General features: G+C 42.0%; 1 protein-coding gene across 1 annotated transcript in view; it reads left to right on the top strand.

The window, feature by feature from the left end:
* GUCA1B (guanylate cyclase activator 1B) overlaps positions 1 to 15,192 on the top strand; it is a 55,133-nt gene that overhangs the window by 31,134 nt on the left and 8,807 nt on the right. Inside the window, exons 2-3 of the mRNA XM_081195213.1 lie at positions 5,855 to 6,308; positions 14,946 to 15,095. Coding sequence (XP_081051339.1) covers positions 6,105 to 6,308; positions 14,946 to 15,095 — 354 coding nt within the window. The 5' untranslated portion in view covers positions 5,855 to 6,104. The remainder of the gene's footprint in view (positions 1 to 5,854; positions 6,309 to 14,945; positions 15,096 to 15,192) is intronic.

The raw sequence follows: 15,192 nt of genomic DNA, 5'->3' as shown, positions 1-15,192 counted from the left end.
ACAGACAGTAGTCTGCTTCCAAGGTGTTGCTAATTTTGGAAAGACGGGCTTGTGCAAGGTTCAAAACCACAAACTCAAAATTAGTTATGAGGCATTTCTGGAAGATTTTAAAGTCTAGATGCCCCCCGCCGCCGCCCTTATTGCTATTTTCTGCTAGCCTTGAATCAATATCATTAGACGTGTGTGTGTGTGTGTGTGTGTGTGTGTGTGTGTGTGTGTAATATACTAGCCTTCATCAAAAGATCTCAGGGCAGTTCACAATATAGCCCATCACCATAACATTATTGTGTATGTTGCTCCTGCAGGAAGCTACATGTTATAGCTTGTAGCCATACAGTGTTATAGATGTAGCCGTGCTTTCACTCTTGTTTGTTTTTAAAGTAAGATTGTATTCCGATGTTAGAGAAACACACACACACACACACACAAACACAAACACACTAGGCATACTTGATTTCAATGGGATTAAGCCTCCCTAACTCTGTTTGGAATAGCAGCCACTGCCTTCAAAGAACTCCTTTTCAGATTAAAATTTGGAAAAGAAAAAAGGTATACAAAATGGGTGGGTACAGTATTGATCAAAGCACACTTGAGAAAGGAACATGCCCTTCTTTTCCTGTTACAATAATGTACAGGGGAGAAAAGAGAGGGAAGGAAGGCACTGTGTAGGAAGGCAAAGGAGAAACAGCTTTTCAAACGAGCCAACATTTATTGAATTCTAATGCATCTCAGAAATATAATTTTCTTCTTCAGGGGCAGCCTGGGTAAGGATGCTTCTCAGCTGTAGGACATTCCTAAATAAAACAGCTACCGGTAGTTTAAGTAGCATATGTGGCACATGGTCTTATGTTTTTGACACTGTTAAACATTTCATCCTTAACCTTTGCTAGACGCTGTCAGGCCACAGACATGGAATCTGGAGTGGAATCCTCTTGGTTTGCCTGTTTTGATGCCCAGCAAAGGCAAACCTACCAGTTAGTGCAGATCCCAAGCAGATGATTCTGTCCTTGCTGCAGCTACTTTCTGAATTTCCTTCAGGCTTCAATATAGCTGGCATGTGGGAACATGCTCCATAAGCAGTCTGAAGGAAAATGAGTAATCTGTATTGCTGAATCCTCCCAGGCTGTCAGCTTGGAAATATCTTTGCTCTCATCACTGTTAATAATATGACTCACCTAGCAGAGCATATTATTGAATGTAATCTGTTCCTTTGTACCTTGGTTACCCAAGTAGTTCTCCCTGTGGCATCTGTCTAACATGCTTCCTTACTTGATTGACTAACATCAGGCTCTCACACAGATTAATTCATTTACTTGGCTTCATAAAACAGTGTTCTATCGGGAAATTACAGCACTATTTCAAAGAAACTAAAAGAAGCACATATGGCATCAGGTGACACATGAAGTCTGGTGTACAGAAGAAAGTGAATCCAAGGCTGTAACTCTTTCCACAGCAACTCTGGATGCAATCTTAATATAGGAGTAAGGGTACTTCCAGACCATTGCTATTTTGGAGTGAGTTTCAGTCACACACTGGCAAATTCAGATTGAGCAATTAAAGCTTTTGCATAGCAAACACACATCCCTAAAATACGGTAATTGTGCTTTTTGCAATAAGGAAAGTGATCGAGAAATGCGCTTGAAAGTGTGGAATAACACTTACTTGACATGATGTCATCTAATCTCCCTGCAAACAAATCAGAATGACTGCTTAATAAACAGGTCATCCGGAAGCAACCTAAACCCCACTGAACTCAATGAAGCTTGCTTTTCATTAAACATGTTGAATTGCCCTGTAGGTTGCAATCTTAAGAACACCTTCAGGAAGGATTAGGTTATCAATAGCTATCAGCCATGATGGCTATCTACTACCTCCAGATTTGGAGGCAGTGCCTCTGAATACCAGGTGCTGGAAACCACCAATGGGGGAGTGCTGTTGCCCTCAGGTCCTGCTTGCAGGTTTTCCCTGGGCATCTGGTTGGCTGCTGTAAGAGCAGACAGCTGGGCTAGATGGGCCTCTGGTCTGATCCAGTGGTGCTTGGCATATGTTCTTTTGGGAATAAAGGCAAATAATATGATTTACCTCTGAGTAAACATATGAAGAACTGCACTGTAGGGGGGCATGGCTTCATAGACCACTTTCTGCACAGTGCACCACATGTACCCCGTGATGTTCTTGCTGCTTCCCACATAGTTCCTCAGATATCTGAAATAGTTATGACTTGAGTGGGGTGTCCTCAGCTTCTAAGCTTCTCAAAAGAACCTGCTAGCAGCAACCAATGAACAAAAGTCCAGTGAAACAGGGCTGTTGGAGTCAGGTCAGTGACAGGCCTCTCAGCAGGAGCTTTCTGAGCAAAAACATCTTCTGTAGGGCTGCCACAAACAGGTAAGCAAGCTAAAGAACAAGGCTCACTACTCCCTGTAGCTAATCTTCCTTTTACTACAGCTTCTCCTTCTGCAGCTCCTATTACTCCTGCTACTTGAATCACGGGATTGGAGAATCTCCACTACAAGGAAATGATAAACATTTTACATTCCTGTCCCCCATTTTTGTTTTGTTATATGTGCATCTATCTGTCCTGATGGTGACTTCTTTTTACATCTAGTTCCTGCGCTGAAATGACAGTGGAACAAATTCAGTGGATTATCATAATCCAAAACTGTTCTACAAAGCTGTAGGGAGGAAAAAACCGTTCACAGGATAAAGGATCCCGACTAGTAACTGCAAGATATGTTCAATCTAATGCCTACACAAGTATTTAAAAAGACCAGCTGCCCGATTCAGGAAACCCAGTTCATTCCTTCTGATATATTTTTCAAAGTGAATGCAGCAGCACTCTTCTGCCTACCTGGGAAGAAATAAGTAGAATCCGAGAGGTGCAAAACAAAGTGATGCGATAAGAATCTGGGCATGTGGAATCCTGTTGCACATTCTTAGCAGCTAAATTTCAAAACACAGCAGTTTCACAGACAACAGAACAGCAGAAAGTAACAGGTCTCAGTACGCTCTCTCCCTATTTTTGATCCCATCCACTTATAAAGTCTTGATATAATTACAGTGCACCGTTTTGTAAAGATAATAAAAATACTAAACAAATGCTATACTACTAGTAAAACAGTGGAGAGGCTTCAAATATTACTACATTAGTGTATTAATGTTGTGGTCATATCTGCATGAGAGAGGGTCATGAAGGCATAAGTGTGACCCATCTCATTTGGATTATTTGCACAGACACAGATCTTTATAAGGTAGAGTTGGCTCTATGAAGTGAATCAGAGCTTTAAAAGGGAGAAGGAAGCACAGCACTGGGGAACAGGAAGGCTCTCCACTGATAGCACCAGGGACATTCTCGAGCGAGCAAGCAAGCTTTATATGCTGGGTTTTTATTTATTTCTTCTTACATTTCTATCCCACTTTTCCTCCCAAAGGAGGAAGGAGTAGAGAAGGGAGAAAGAACTGAACAAAACAGGAGGAGCAGAATTGGTTTAAGCATTTATTTATTTTAAAGTATCTGTACCACCCACCTTCCCAGTTTGTGTTTAACATGATTTATAAAGGCAAATGCCTGATGCTGATGAAATATATAAAATAAATAAATAAAATTGTCCAGTAGCACCTTAGAGACCAACTAAGTTTGTTCTTGGTATAAGCTTTCGTGTGCATGCATACTTCTTCAGATACCCACTTACAAAGATACCCACTTACATGCACAAAAAAGCTTATACCAAGAAGAAACTTAGTTTGACTGCATCAGACCAACACGGCTACCTGATACTCATGTAATTTAACTAGCCAGATATTTGTGTAGATATGATTGATTGATTGATTGATTGATTGATTGATTGTAGAGGGTGTTTTTTATTAGCTTGTTTTTATGTAAAATGACCTGCTCTGTAGATGACCCCTTTTAATCATCAGTGCCTTACTATTATTACAGCAGAGACTATTGTTTCCTATTAACACTGTACCAATCCTCTTAGAATGGAATCCTGCCTGCTTATCAGGAGAGATCAAGTACATTTATAGCCACAGGTCATTTGTTTCCAGATAACATAACAACATAGATTTGGTCTTGGATAACCCAAAGTAACAATGGCTGTTTTTTTAAAGGGTCATTTATAGAAACAGGGGTCCTTTCCTTTGAACTAATACTCTACTGCACATTTTTTGTTTTCATTTCTGAAATTTCTCTGTATTAAGGTTCATATCATTAGGATTCTTTTAATATCTGTACAGCACTTGACCACTTTAAGCACTTTGTAACAGTAATAATGAACTTAATGATAAAAAGGTGTGTTTGATAAATCTACAATTTTATATGTGAATCTCATTTATTTTAATGCTTGCTGGATCCAGGGGTTAGAAGGATCTCAACCTACTCCACCCACAAACTCATAACAGTAATAATAATCATGTTCCTGGTCATCATTGTCTTTATGATGTGGCTTCCTGCAGCCCCCAACTTTTTGACAAAACCCTCAGGAATTTGGGAGCAGAGCAGACACAACTGAGCAGAAGCTGGGCAGAAGTATTTCACGCAAACCAACAGATCCAAAATGCCGCATAAGGTTGTCAGAGAGTTGCACAGGCTTGTGGCTTATCCACACTTATCTTTTGCCCTGCTCTTTCCAGACACAGGTCCGGGCTTTAACGCTCTGTGCCAAAGTGCTTTTCTTTTTGCCGCAAGCTTTCCCTGCGAAAACCCGCTCTTTAAAGCTGAATCAAAGCAAACACCAATTCGAGGTTTCCTTCGATTGTCGTTTGCTCCATGTGAGCTTTTAAGAGCAGGTTTTTGTGGGGAAAGCTCCTCAAAATGGAGACACAGAGCTTTAAGTTGTGGGCCATGTCTGGAAAGAGTGGAGGAAAGATACGTGTGGATAAGGCCTTACAGCAACTGTTAGAGACACTATGGTGTATTGGAAAATGTGTTGGGCATGGACTGCAGAGACCTGAGTTTGAATCCTTGTTCAGCCACTAAGCAAACCGTGCCAGCCAAGCTATTACAATTCAGCCTGACCTCCCTCACAGGGTTGTTATCAGAATAAATTAGGAGGGCCATGGAGGCTGTACTCCTTGGAGAAAGGATGACATGAAAAATACTGAATAAATAAAACAGTAAATGTGTACTTGTAATATTTCCCTATAAAAGTTTGATTTTTGTTTGCTATAAAATATACCCATTCAGATTTTACTTTGACGAGGATTTGTTTCACTCAGGCATATAGGTGATTTTATGGGAATGGGAGTCATTTCTGTATCCATAGAGCTGTCAGGTATGATAATACTTTTAGCCCTGAAGTTCTACTAAGGAGCTCAAAGCAAAATGCTCATTTGTAAGAAGAATGCAAAATGTTTCTGGTTTTTTTATTTAGTTTACTTACATACACTCGAAAAGGGATTTGCATACATTTGAAAATGACAATTGATTTTCAGAAGTACATAGTCACATTGTGATTCATAGAACAGAGACAGTAGGAGATACACTATAAATTTGCATCCACAGCAATGTTGGGTCCACGTATAGATAATGGTGTTTTACATTTAATCTTTCTTTGTTGTTGTTTAATATGATTTAAGAGAAGCAACCCCATTCACCTGTATTTGTGACGACAACTGAGAACACCTGCAATAGGTTTGATATGTTCCAAACGCAGAATCATTCAGAAAAGTGTTATAAATAGTCTTAACGGGGAGCTTTCAGGTCTTTAGACTGGCATCAGAGACCCCAGTGACCTTACTTGGGAAACACTTCTAAATGAGACATTGACCTGAGACCTCTGAAGGTCTCTGTGACGTGTATGGGGGAATCTCCTAATGTTCTTATACTTTCTTATCTTGTGCTGGATTAACTCAGGGGATCCACTCCCAGTTGCGCTTGTATGAGAATGACACTGGAAGGCTGAGTAGCCGCTGCATGGAAGACGGGTAAAAAGAAGAGGAAAAATGCTAAGGAGAAGCAGCCCAGCATAATCGTGCAATATTCACCAAAGCAAGAAAAAGAAAACTCACATTGTAAGTTTTTAAAAAAGTTATTCAAGAAAGAAAATACCAAGCTGAAAGAGGAGAAGGGGGAAAATCCCACCACTTCCATTTCGTGAAACAACATGGGACAACGCTTAACAAATGAGGAGGGGGAACAAGTTGAGATTGATGTGGCTGAACTGCAGGAATGGTATAAGAAGTTTGTGGTGGAATGTCCAAGCGGGACTCTTTTCATGCATGAATTCAAGCGATTCTTCGGAGTACAGGATAATCAGGAGGCAGCGGAATATGTGGAGAACATGTTCAGAGCTTTTGATAAGAATGGGGTAAGCATTATTCCAGCATTTGCTGTTTTTAAAAGCTTTTGATTTAATTTAATTTAGATTTATATTGAAAGAAGAAAAGTCACTTTCCATTCTTTTCTGAGGCAGCTTCCAGACAACTTGCTTATTGAACCAACTTCTGGATTTCTTTTCAGGGAGGTTAAACAATGTTGGATATTTACTGAGCATTCATTGCACCACACATGGGTTACTCCACACTCCCCATTTTATCTGCCTGTCACTTTCCGGATCTTTTTAGGAAGTGGATATGTTGCGCAAGACCTCCAAATCAACTTTAATTGCACAACCTGAATTTTCTGGTATGTGATTGCATCCCACCCCAAAATTGCACCTTAAATGTGGATTTTTCCTTTGGACTAGACCTTATTTGTTAAGTGTTATTTGTTCAGAGGAGTTACTGATGCGCCAAACTTGCAGAAGGTGGGTAATAATTTCCAGAACTTGACAGAGAGTTAACCAATAAAATTTAATTTTGTTCAGTATTCCCTCCAGCCCAACCCCACCCCAAAATTTGGTTCTTTGAACCTTAGATTTATCTGTCAGATTCTAGGAACCTACATTTTACACTCTTGTCTAAAGACTTGTGAAATGTACATCAGATTCAAGACGATATACACAGTGAACAACCTTCAGGAAAACAAAGCTGGACACATTTAAAGGGGTTCTCTCAATTGTAGCCGTTAATATAACTTTAATATTTTTATGATAATCATTTATCCGGGTAGTGAAATGATTTTCTGATGAAACAGACTGTTGTCACTGCACAGTGGAAGGAGAGTGGTTTTGGTGCACTGATTTATAGCAGTCACTGCAAGGTCACACTGACTATTGTTACATAAGATGTCACTTGACTATGTTCTAAACATCAGCGAGAGGAAGGAACTCTGCTGACTTAGTGGCCTTAGATCATAAAATCATAGAATTGTAGAGTTGGAAGGGACCCCATGGGTCATCTAGTCCAACCCCCTGCAATGCAGGAATATCAACACGCAGCCCCCCCCCAATCCAATTTGAAATCATACTGGACCCTGCTTAGCTTTGCAGATCTGCTAATGGTTTTATTGCTGCACCACTAGGACAAGTCATTTTGTAACTAACAAAGAATCGGTAGCCAGAACATCATTTTGTTGTTGAAATTCCTGTAAACATTTTTATTATTATTCAAGTACAGATCAAATATTGAAGATATTTTTTAGCCAACCTCCATACCTATCTTACACACTTCTTGTAAATGTCATGGTAATTCATATCAGTTTAACTTCATTTTCCTTGTTCCAGGAAGAGAAGCACTATACAGTGGTACCTTGGTTTACAAACTTAATCTGTTCTGGAAATCCGTTCTTAAAACCAAAGCATTCTTAAACCAAGGTGTGCTTCCCCATTGCAGCGGGGAACTCAATTTACAAATGGAACACACTCAACAGGAAGTGGAACATGTTCTGCTTCCAAGGCAAAGTTCACAAACCAAAACACCTACAGTGGTGCCTTGCAAGACGAAAAGAATCCGTTCTGTGATTCTCTTCGTCTAGCGGTTTTTTCGTCTTGCGAAGCAAGCCCATTGAAGGATTAGCGGATTAGCGCTATTAGCGCCTTTTAGCAGCTTATCTGCTGATCGGATCAGCTGATAAGCGGCTTAGCGGCTTAGAAAAAGGGGGGGAAGGGAAAAAAACCAGCAGGAACTCGCAGGACATTGTCGTCTTGCGAAGCAAGCCCATAGGAAATTTGTTTTGCGAAGCACCTCCAAAACGGAAAACTCTTTCGTCTGGCGAGTTTTCCGTCTTGCGAGGCATTCGTCTTGCGGGGCACCACTGTACTTCCGGGTTTGCAGCGTTCTTAATCCAAGTTGTTCGTAAACTAAGCTGTTCTTAAACCAAGGTACCACTATATAGACATAGAAGGAGTGCATTGTGTTGAACTGGACATATGAAAGATGCAGCTTGTATCCAAGTTGTGACTCAACACGTTCTGAGAAGTTTCAACTTAGATGGGCTGAGTTGCAGTGTGGGAGTGAATTAAACTAATCACAAAACCGGCTCAATTAATTAAAAATGAGGTGTAGTCATCAACTAAATTCTACTCCGGGTAGACTTGCTGAAATTAATAGGTCTAACTCAGCCATGTTCATTAATTTAAATGGGTCTACTCGCTGAGTAAAGCTTAGTGGGAGACCACGCCCAACTCCTGCTACTTCCAACACATAATTATCACGTGCTTTGATGGCAAGGGAAATTTCCAGCAGGAAAGCACCAATTCAGGGCAACAGGTTTCAAATGGATAACACAGTTGAGAGGTAAATGTCCTTAGGAAGAATATTCTAGGATTTGCATTTTGTATGTTGGGTGTTTTTTAGTTTGACATTGTACAACTGCATATACTGAATGCAAGCTTTAACTAATTCACAGCAAGGGTAAGAGCAGAGGGGAAAGAAATATGCATATGCAATTGGATACCATAGATTGTTTTTGTTGGCATCTGCCCGTCATAGCTGTCAACTTTTCCCTTTTTTAAAGGGAAATTCCCTTATTCCGAATAGGATACCTGGCAAGAAAAGGGAAAAGTTGACAGCTATGGTGCCCATCTCATGAAACAATGGAGTGTGCCTCCAAGGTGAAGTCAAGCCACTGGAGATTCACAGCACCTGCTGTGGCTACAGAGACTGGTAACTCGTAACTGCTGCCTCCTGCGTTGTTTTTGCTATACAGTGGTACCTCGCAAGACGAACGCCTCGCAAGACGGAAAACCCGCTAGACGAAAGGGTTTTCCGTTTTGGAGGCGCTTCGCAAGACGAATTTCCCTATGGGCTTGCTTCGCAAGACGACAGCCCATAGGGAAATATCCGGGACAGCGGGGAAGCGCAGCGCGTCTTCCCCACTGTCCTCGGACCTCCTCCGAAGCTGGGCGGTGGGGCGGGAACACCTTCTGAAGGCGGGCGGGGGGCGAAAGTCTTTGTTTCCCCCTGCCTGCCTTCCCGGGAGAGCGGAGAAACACAGCGCGTTTCTCCGCTGTCCCGGAGGGCTTTTGAAGGCAGGCGGGGGGGAGCAAAGACTTTTGCCCCCCGCCCGCCTTCAGAAGAGGTCCTGGACCTCTTCTGAAGGCTGGCGGGGGGCAAAAGTCTTTGTCTCCCCTGCCTGCCGTCCCAGGGGCTTTTCAATCGCCCTGGACAGCGGAGAAGTCCTGCGCTGTCCCGGGGCGATTTTAAAATGCCGCCCGCCAGCATTTTAAGATCGCCCGGACAGCGGAGAAGTCCTCCGCTGTCCCGGGGTTTTTTAAAATGCTGGGGGTGGGAAGAAAAGCCCTTGTCCCCCCCAGCCTTCAGAAGAGGTCCGGGGACAGACTGTCCCCGGACCTGGTCTGAAGGCGGTTTCCCTAGGAACGCATTAATTGATTTTCAATGCATTCCTATGGGAAACCGTGCATCGCAAGACGAAAAACTCGCAAGACGAAGAGACTTGCAGAACGAATTAATTTCGTCTTGCGAGGCACCACTGTATTAGCAGCACTGAAGTGACCTCCTTGAGGCCAGACAACAAGACTCCCACCTCTTGGCCTTGCTGATGTGCTCCAAAGGAAAGCAGAGCAATATGTTTGGCACCAGCTTGGCTGCAGGAGTTGCTTCTTCGTTGCCCCCAGTTCTCCAGAGCTGATTTCGAGGCTGCACAAAGGCTGGAGGAGAGGAAGAAGACGTTAAGAGAATAAGAAGAGCCTGCTGGACCAGGCCAATGGCCCATCTAGTCCAGAATCCTGTCCTCACAGTAGTCAAACAGATTCTCAAGTGACACCTGAGCACAGTGGCGTAGCGTGGGCTGTCAGCACCCGGGGCAAGGCAAGTAATTTGCGCCCCCTAACCCGTGGATTTGCGCCCCCTAACCCTAACCCCCAGATGTTGCGCCCGGTGCGGCCGCCCCCCCTGCACCCCCCACGCTACGCCACTGCCTGAGCACAAGATCTGTGTGCTCATAGAAATCTGTTGTGCCAGCAGAGCTGCATTGTTGGATGTCATCCTTCATACCACCTTAATAATAATAATAATAATAATAATAATAATAATAATAATAATAATAATTAATAATAATAATAATTTATTATTTATATCCCACCCATCTGGCTGGGTTTCCCCAGCCACTCTGGGCGGCTTCCAACTGAATATTAAAAACAATACAGCATTAGACATTAAAAACCTCCCTAAAAAGGGCTGCCTTCAGTTGTCTTTTAAAAGTAAAATAGTTGTTTATTGCCTTGACATCTGCTGGGAGGGCGTTCCACAGGGCAGGCGCCATTACCGAGAAGGCCCTCTTGGGGGTTTGTGCCTGAAATATAAAAAGTGAACAGACCTCAAGAGAGAGATGAATGGGGGTATAGGCTTTTGCATGGCCTGATCTTATAAAAAAGTGCTCCACTCTTAAGAGTAGTAGAATTTGATCTGATTGTTTCAGTGTTGGTATCAGCTCGAACTGGCTTGCCGTGCAAGAATTTCCATACAGTTCTGTATTAAGTGCCTCTGGGCCAGCCGTGAGACATTGGCTTGGGGAATAGAGGCAGAAAATTTCCCATAGGAATCAAGGAGAGCACAGAGGTGCACTGCTCAAAGCTGACAGCAATGAAAGCAGTGTATTCTATCTGAAGAAATATGATGAAATGCACTTTGGGGACTGCAGAGGAATTTATTGCTCGCACCCCTCTAGCTTAAGCCTTACCCATTAGACTGGGCTGGCAATCACTTTAAGCTTTGTAAAGACACTTAAGGGTGTTAGTGGCCGATTTCTGCTATTTCTCATAGTAAATGGAAGCTCCGGGGGTTGGCAAAATCCCAACTGTCTTAGGTGTATGCTCCTGTTTTGAGAACATTGTATGATTGACAGGACATCATGGTCTACCTAGCATAAGTATATGTTCAGCCCTGAGGTCAGTTCACATACATCTTAATGGCAGGAAGATCAAGCCCAGCTAATTGAAGCTATAGCAGACCTATCACTGCATGGCTCACAATTAAGAAACTGGAAGAGCAAGCTCCTACAACGCTTAAGAACTGGAAAAGCAGGCTTCTATAACTTTTCTTCTTGAGGGAAGTTGGCTTCAATCAGATTTGGCCATATACAAATTTAAATAAAGATTGTGCCATACAGAGAGCTATGTGGATGTAATGAAAAACTAAAACCAAAAACAGTCTGACGACTAGTTATGGAGGGTGCTACAGCAGCTACACTGCCTACCCTACTTATTCTAATCCTTATCTCACAAAGCCTGATTCTGTCAATAATGATTCCTGCTCTCTTCTTCAGTCAGGATGCCAAAGACTGGCTTTGAGAAGGAGGATACTGTCCATTGTTCCTGTTCAGTATAGTTAAATGGTATGCAGGACAAGAACAGGAAAGCCAGACGTAGAGATTGTAGGCACCTCCTATCTTTAGGAGTTTTATTACAGGTGTATTCTGCAACATATCCTTGACAAAATAATAGTGTGTTGGTGATGGATTCATTTTGATTTATCATTAGTTCTACAATATTTTCCCAATGCTTGGGGCCGGATTAAGACAAACAAAAATGGAGGCTACATTTGAAGCTGACAAGCAGAGGGCCAATTAAGATTTAGAATAAGCAAAAATACATTTGTTTTCAAACTTCCGGTGCTTCTTTAAAACCAAAGAAAAAGGCACTATATTCTGTACAGTGGTACCTCTGGTTATGAACACCTCTTGTTATGAACGCTTCAGGTTACGAGCTCCACTAACCCAGAGGTAGCTGCTCCTGGTTGCGAGCTTTGCCCCAGGATGCGGACGGAAATCCTGCGCCAGAGGGATGTGTGCAGCGGGAATCCCCATTAGCGAAAGCGCGCCTCAGGATAAGGGCAATTTCAGCTTAAGAATGGACCTCCAGAACGAATTAAGTTCATAACCAGAGGTACCATTGTATTTACATAGTGTCCTCCAATGGCAGAACCTGTGGTTTTTAATATAGCATATGCAATCTGTGATTTCTATCTAACATGTTAATACAAACAAATAATTGTATGAAGTGTTTCTAAAACACAGCATGCCGTCCAACTTTTTCATTTCAAAAACCAGGACGCGCGTCTTCTGCAACATGCTCCCAGGTGAGTCAAGTGACCTACCTGCATTGCAATCTTGCCCTGAAAAAAGTGCTTTTTCAGGGCAAGAGTGCAAGAGAGAGCAGCACTCAAATTGGCGCCACAGTCTTGCTTTAAAAAATAGGGTGCCCCTTTTTGCAGCACTCAGTGCCATCTGAATGAACCGATTCAGTTTCTGTCTGAATGGAACCTTTGGTGGAGAAGATTCTTGAGAATAACTCTCTATTCATGTAGCAATTCAGGTCAACTAATCCATGCAGGCAGTTCATGTACTTGTCAACATAGAATATGGTGTCAGGTGTTTGGTACTCTGTGTAGGGAGAGGGATGTGGAAACTGACATCAAAATAGGAGCCAGAAAGTCAGACATGGGAAGCAAAGTTGTGTATCAGCACCAGAAGAGGATCAAGATAGTGAAGTCAAATCAGGTTTATATAGATCAAGGAAACTAGGTGTCAATAGTGCAGGGTCAAAAGTCAGGAAGATATGCCAAGTAAGGAAAAGAAAGTCAAAAGAGTAAGCAGGGATTATACGCTTCATATAGGATTAGATAAACAATGGAAACATGACCTCAGCACGGCCACACAGGAGCAAGGAGGACAGAATGCCAGTGACAATATGGTATAGAAATGCTAAGGTTGTGTACCACACACTATACTTTTAAAGCACATCCAAAGCACATCTAAAGCACCCTCGCTCAAAGAAATCTGAGCATCGTAGTTTGTTAAGGGTTGCTAGGAATTTTCACTCTGTGAGAGAAAAAACTGTAGTGTCCAGAATTCTTTAAATGGAAAGAATGTGCTCAAATGTGCTTTTAAGGTATAGTTTGCACATAGCCCAAGTCCACATCTGTTGTTTCAAATATACAAAAGACGATTGCACCATTTGGAATCATTGCACACTTCCACAGAAACCACTAGTGTCTGCTGTGTTCTGAGATTAAAGGTCTAATCCGCAACTATTTTCAAAATTCAAATGTAATTAAAGTCACTTTTTATTAGCTGAGTCTTGTGATAAGAATCAATTTTAAAAGATCTTCAAATTATCCTTGTTAGAATCTAAAACTTAAATACTTAGACATTGGATTACCCATTGCAGGGTTACTGCCACACCCTGGCCACGTGACCCGGAAGTGTCTTCGGACAGCGCTGGCCCCCGGCCTCTTGAGTGAGATGGGCACACAACCCTAGAGTCTGGCAAGACTGGCCCGTACGGGCAGGGGTACCTTTACCTTTACCTTATCCTGAAATAGGTCGTATCACAGGATCACTGGGAAGAGTAGAAACTACTCTTTCAATTCCAAATTTTTTAGAAAAATTTCAAGCAATTTTAAAGTAAATTTTCAAGCAATATATAGTCTTTAACAAAAAACAATAAAACCATTAGGCAAGAATGAAGCTTGTGAGAGTGAAACACAGTGTTGTTGTTTAGTGGTTTAGGTGTGTCCAACTCTTCGTGACCCCATGGACCAGAGCACGCCAGGCACTCCTGTCTTCCACTGCCTCCTGCAGTTTGGTCAAACTCATGTTAGTAGCTTCGAGAACACTGTCCAACCATCTTGTTCTCTGTCATCCCCTTGCTCCTTGTGCCCTCAATCTTTCCCAACACCAGGGTCTTTTCCAGGGAGTCTTCGCTTCTCAGTAGGAAACACAGTAGGAAGGCAATAAATATTGCCTTCTGTCAGCCATTAAATAGCTGACAAAGTATTTGTAGCCATGCTGATCATTTAGAATATAGAACACACACACAAAAATTGAGAAGACAGCCTGATTCAAATGTGAATGATCTTTTACGTTACACCAGGGGTGGTGACCACATAAGCTCTCTCTCGGAGACCTTTACAAATCATCCAAATAAGGCCTACTGCTACATTTAATATAGTGAAGGGTTCCAGCTTTCTCCCTCTATCCTAAGACTGAAAACAAGTCAGAAGATAACATATGCTAGACACAATAATAAGACCTGGTGTGTGGATAAACGTATATGCATGCAGACACATGGTGCCAAGCATGAAGAAGTGTACTTGATAACTTCATTTGATAACAGGAATCTGCACAAGGTAGTGTGCTTGATAACATAAACTGTATTTTTGCTACAAAATGTTGGGCAGCTGCTGCCTCCAGAAATGGAGATGGGATCTGGCCTCAGGAAGGACTTTACCACAAAGACTTCTTGCGATTAGGATTCAAGGTGCACAAATGCTTCCTGGGACAAAGCACTAAGTGAAGAATGGATTCCTTTTGGAAATATAGAAACCTGACGTAAGGCACAACTGGTTGGTAATGATAATCTAAGAGATTTTAAGATTACATTGAGTAATTACGTCAGCCAAAGGTTATAGGAGAAAACAAAAGTAGATAGCACAGGAGTAAATATCATAATGACTACGTTTAGATTTCATCAGGGAATTGAAATTATGGCATGCAGCCATCATTCTAACTCCATTTCCATTAGTTTAAGATCTTTTTGACAAGTTCACTCTACATTTTGCTTCACTCTTTCCAAATTAACACCTCCATGTTTTTTAATCCACAGGACAACACCATTGATTTCCTAGAATATGTGGCTGCTCTGAATCTTGTTTTACGAGGGAAGTTGGAACACAAACTGAGGTGGACGTTCAAAATATATGATAAGGATGGCAACGGCTGCATAGACAAACCTGAGCTCTTAGAAATAGTTGAGGTGAGTAGGAATTTAGTATTCGCTGCCAGACACTCTGTCTGATTTCATGACTTGAGTTTGGAGGCTTCTATAAACCCAGTCCTGCTTGAAGAACTGC

This window comes from Podarcis bocagei (genome assembly GCF_964188305.1).
Source record: "Podarcis bocagei genome assembly, chromosome: 5".
In the NCBI taxonomy this organism is placed as follows: domain Eukaryota; kingdom Metazoa; phylum Chordata; class Lepidosauria; order Squamata; family Lacertidae; genus Podarcis; species Podarcis bocagei.
Note: the sequence above shows the minus strand (reverse complement) of the source record. Positions and strands in the feature narration are given on the sequence as shown.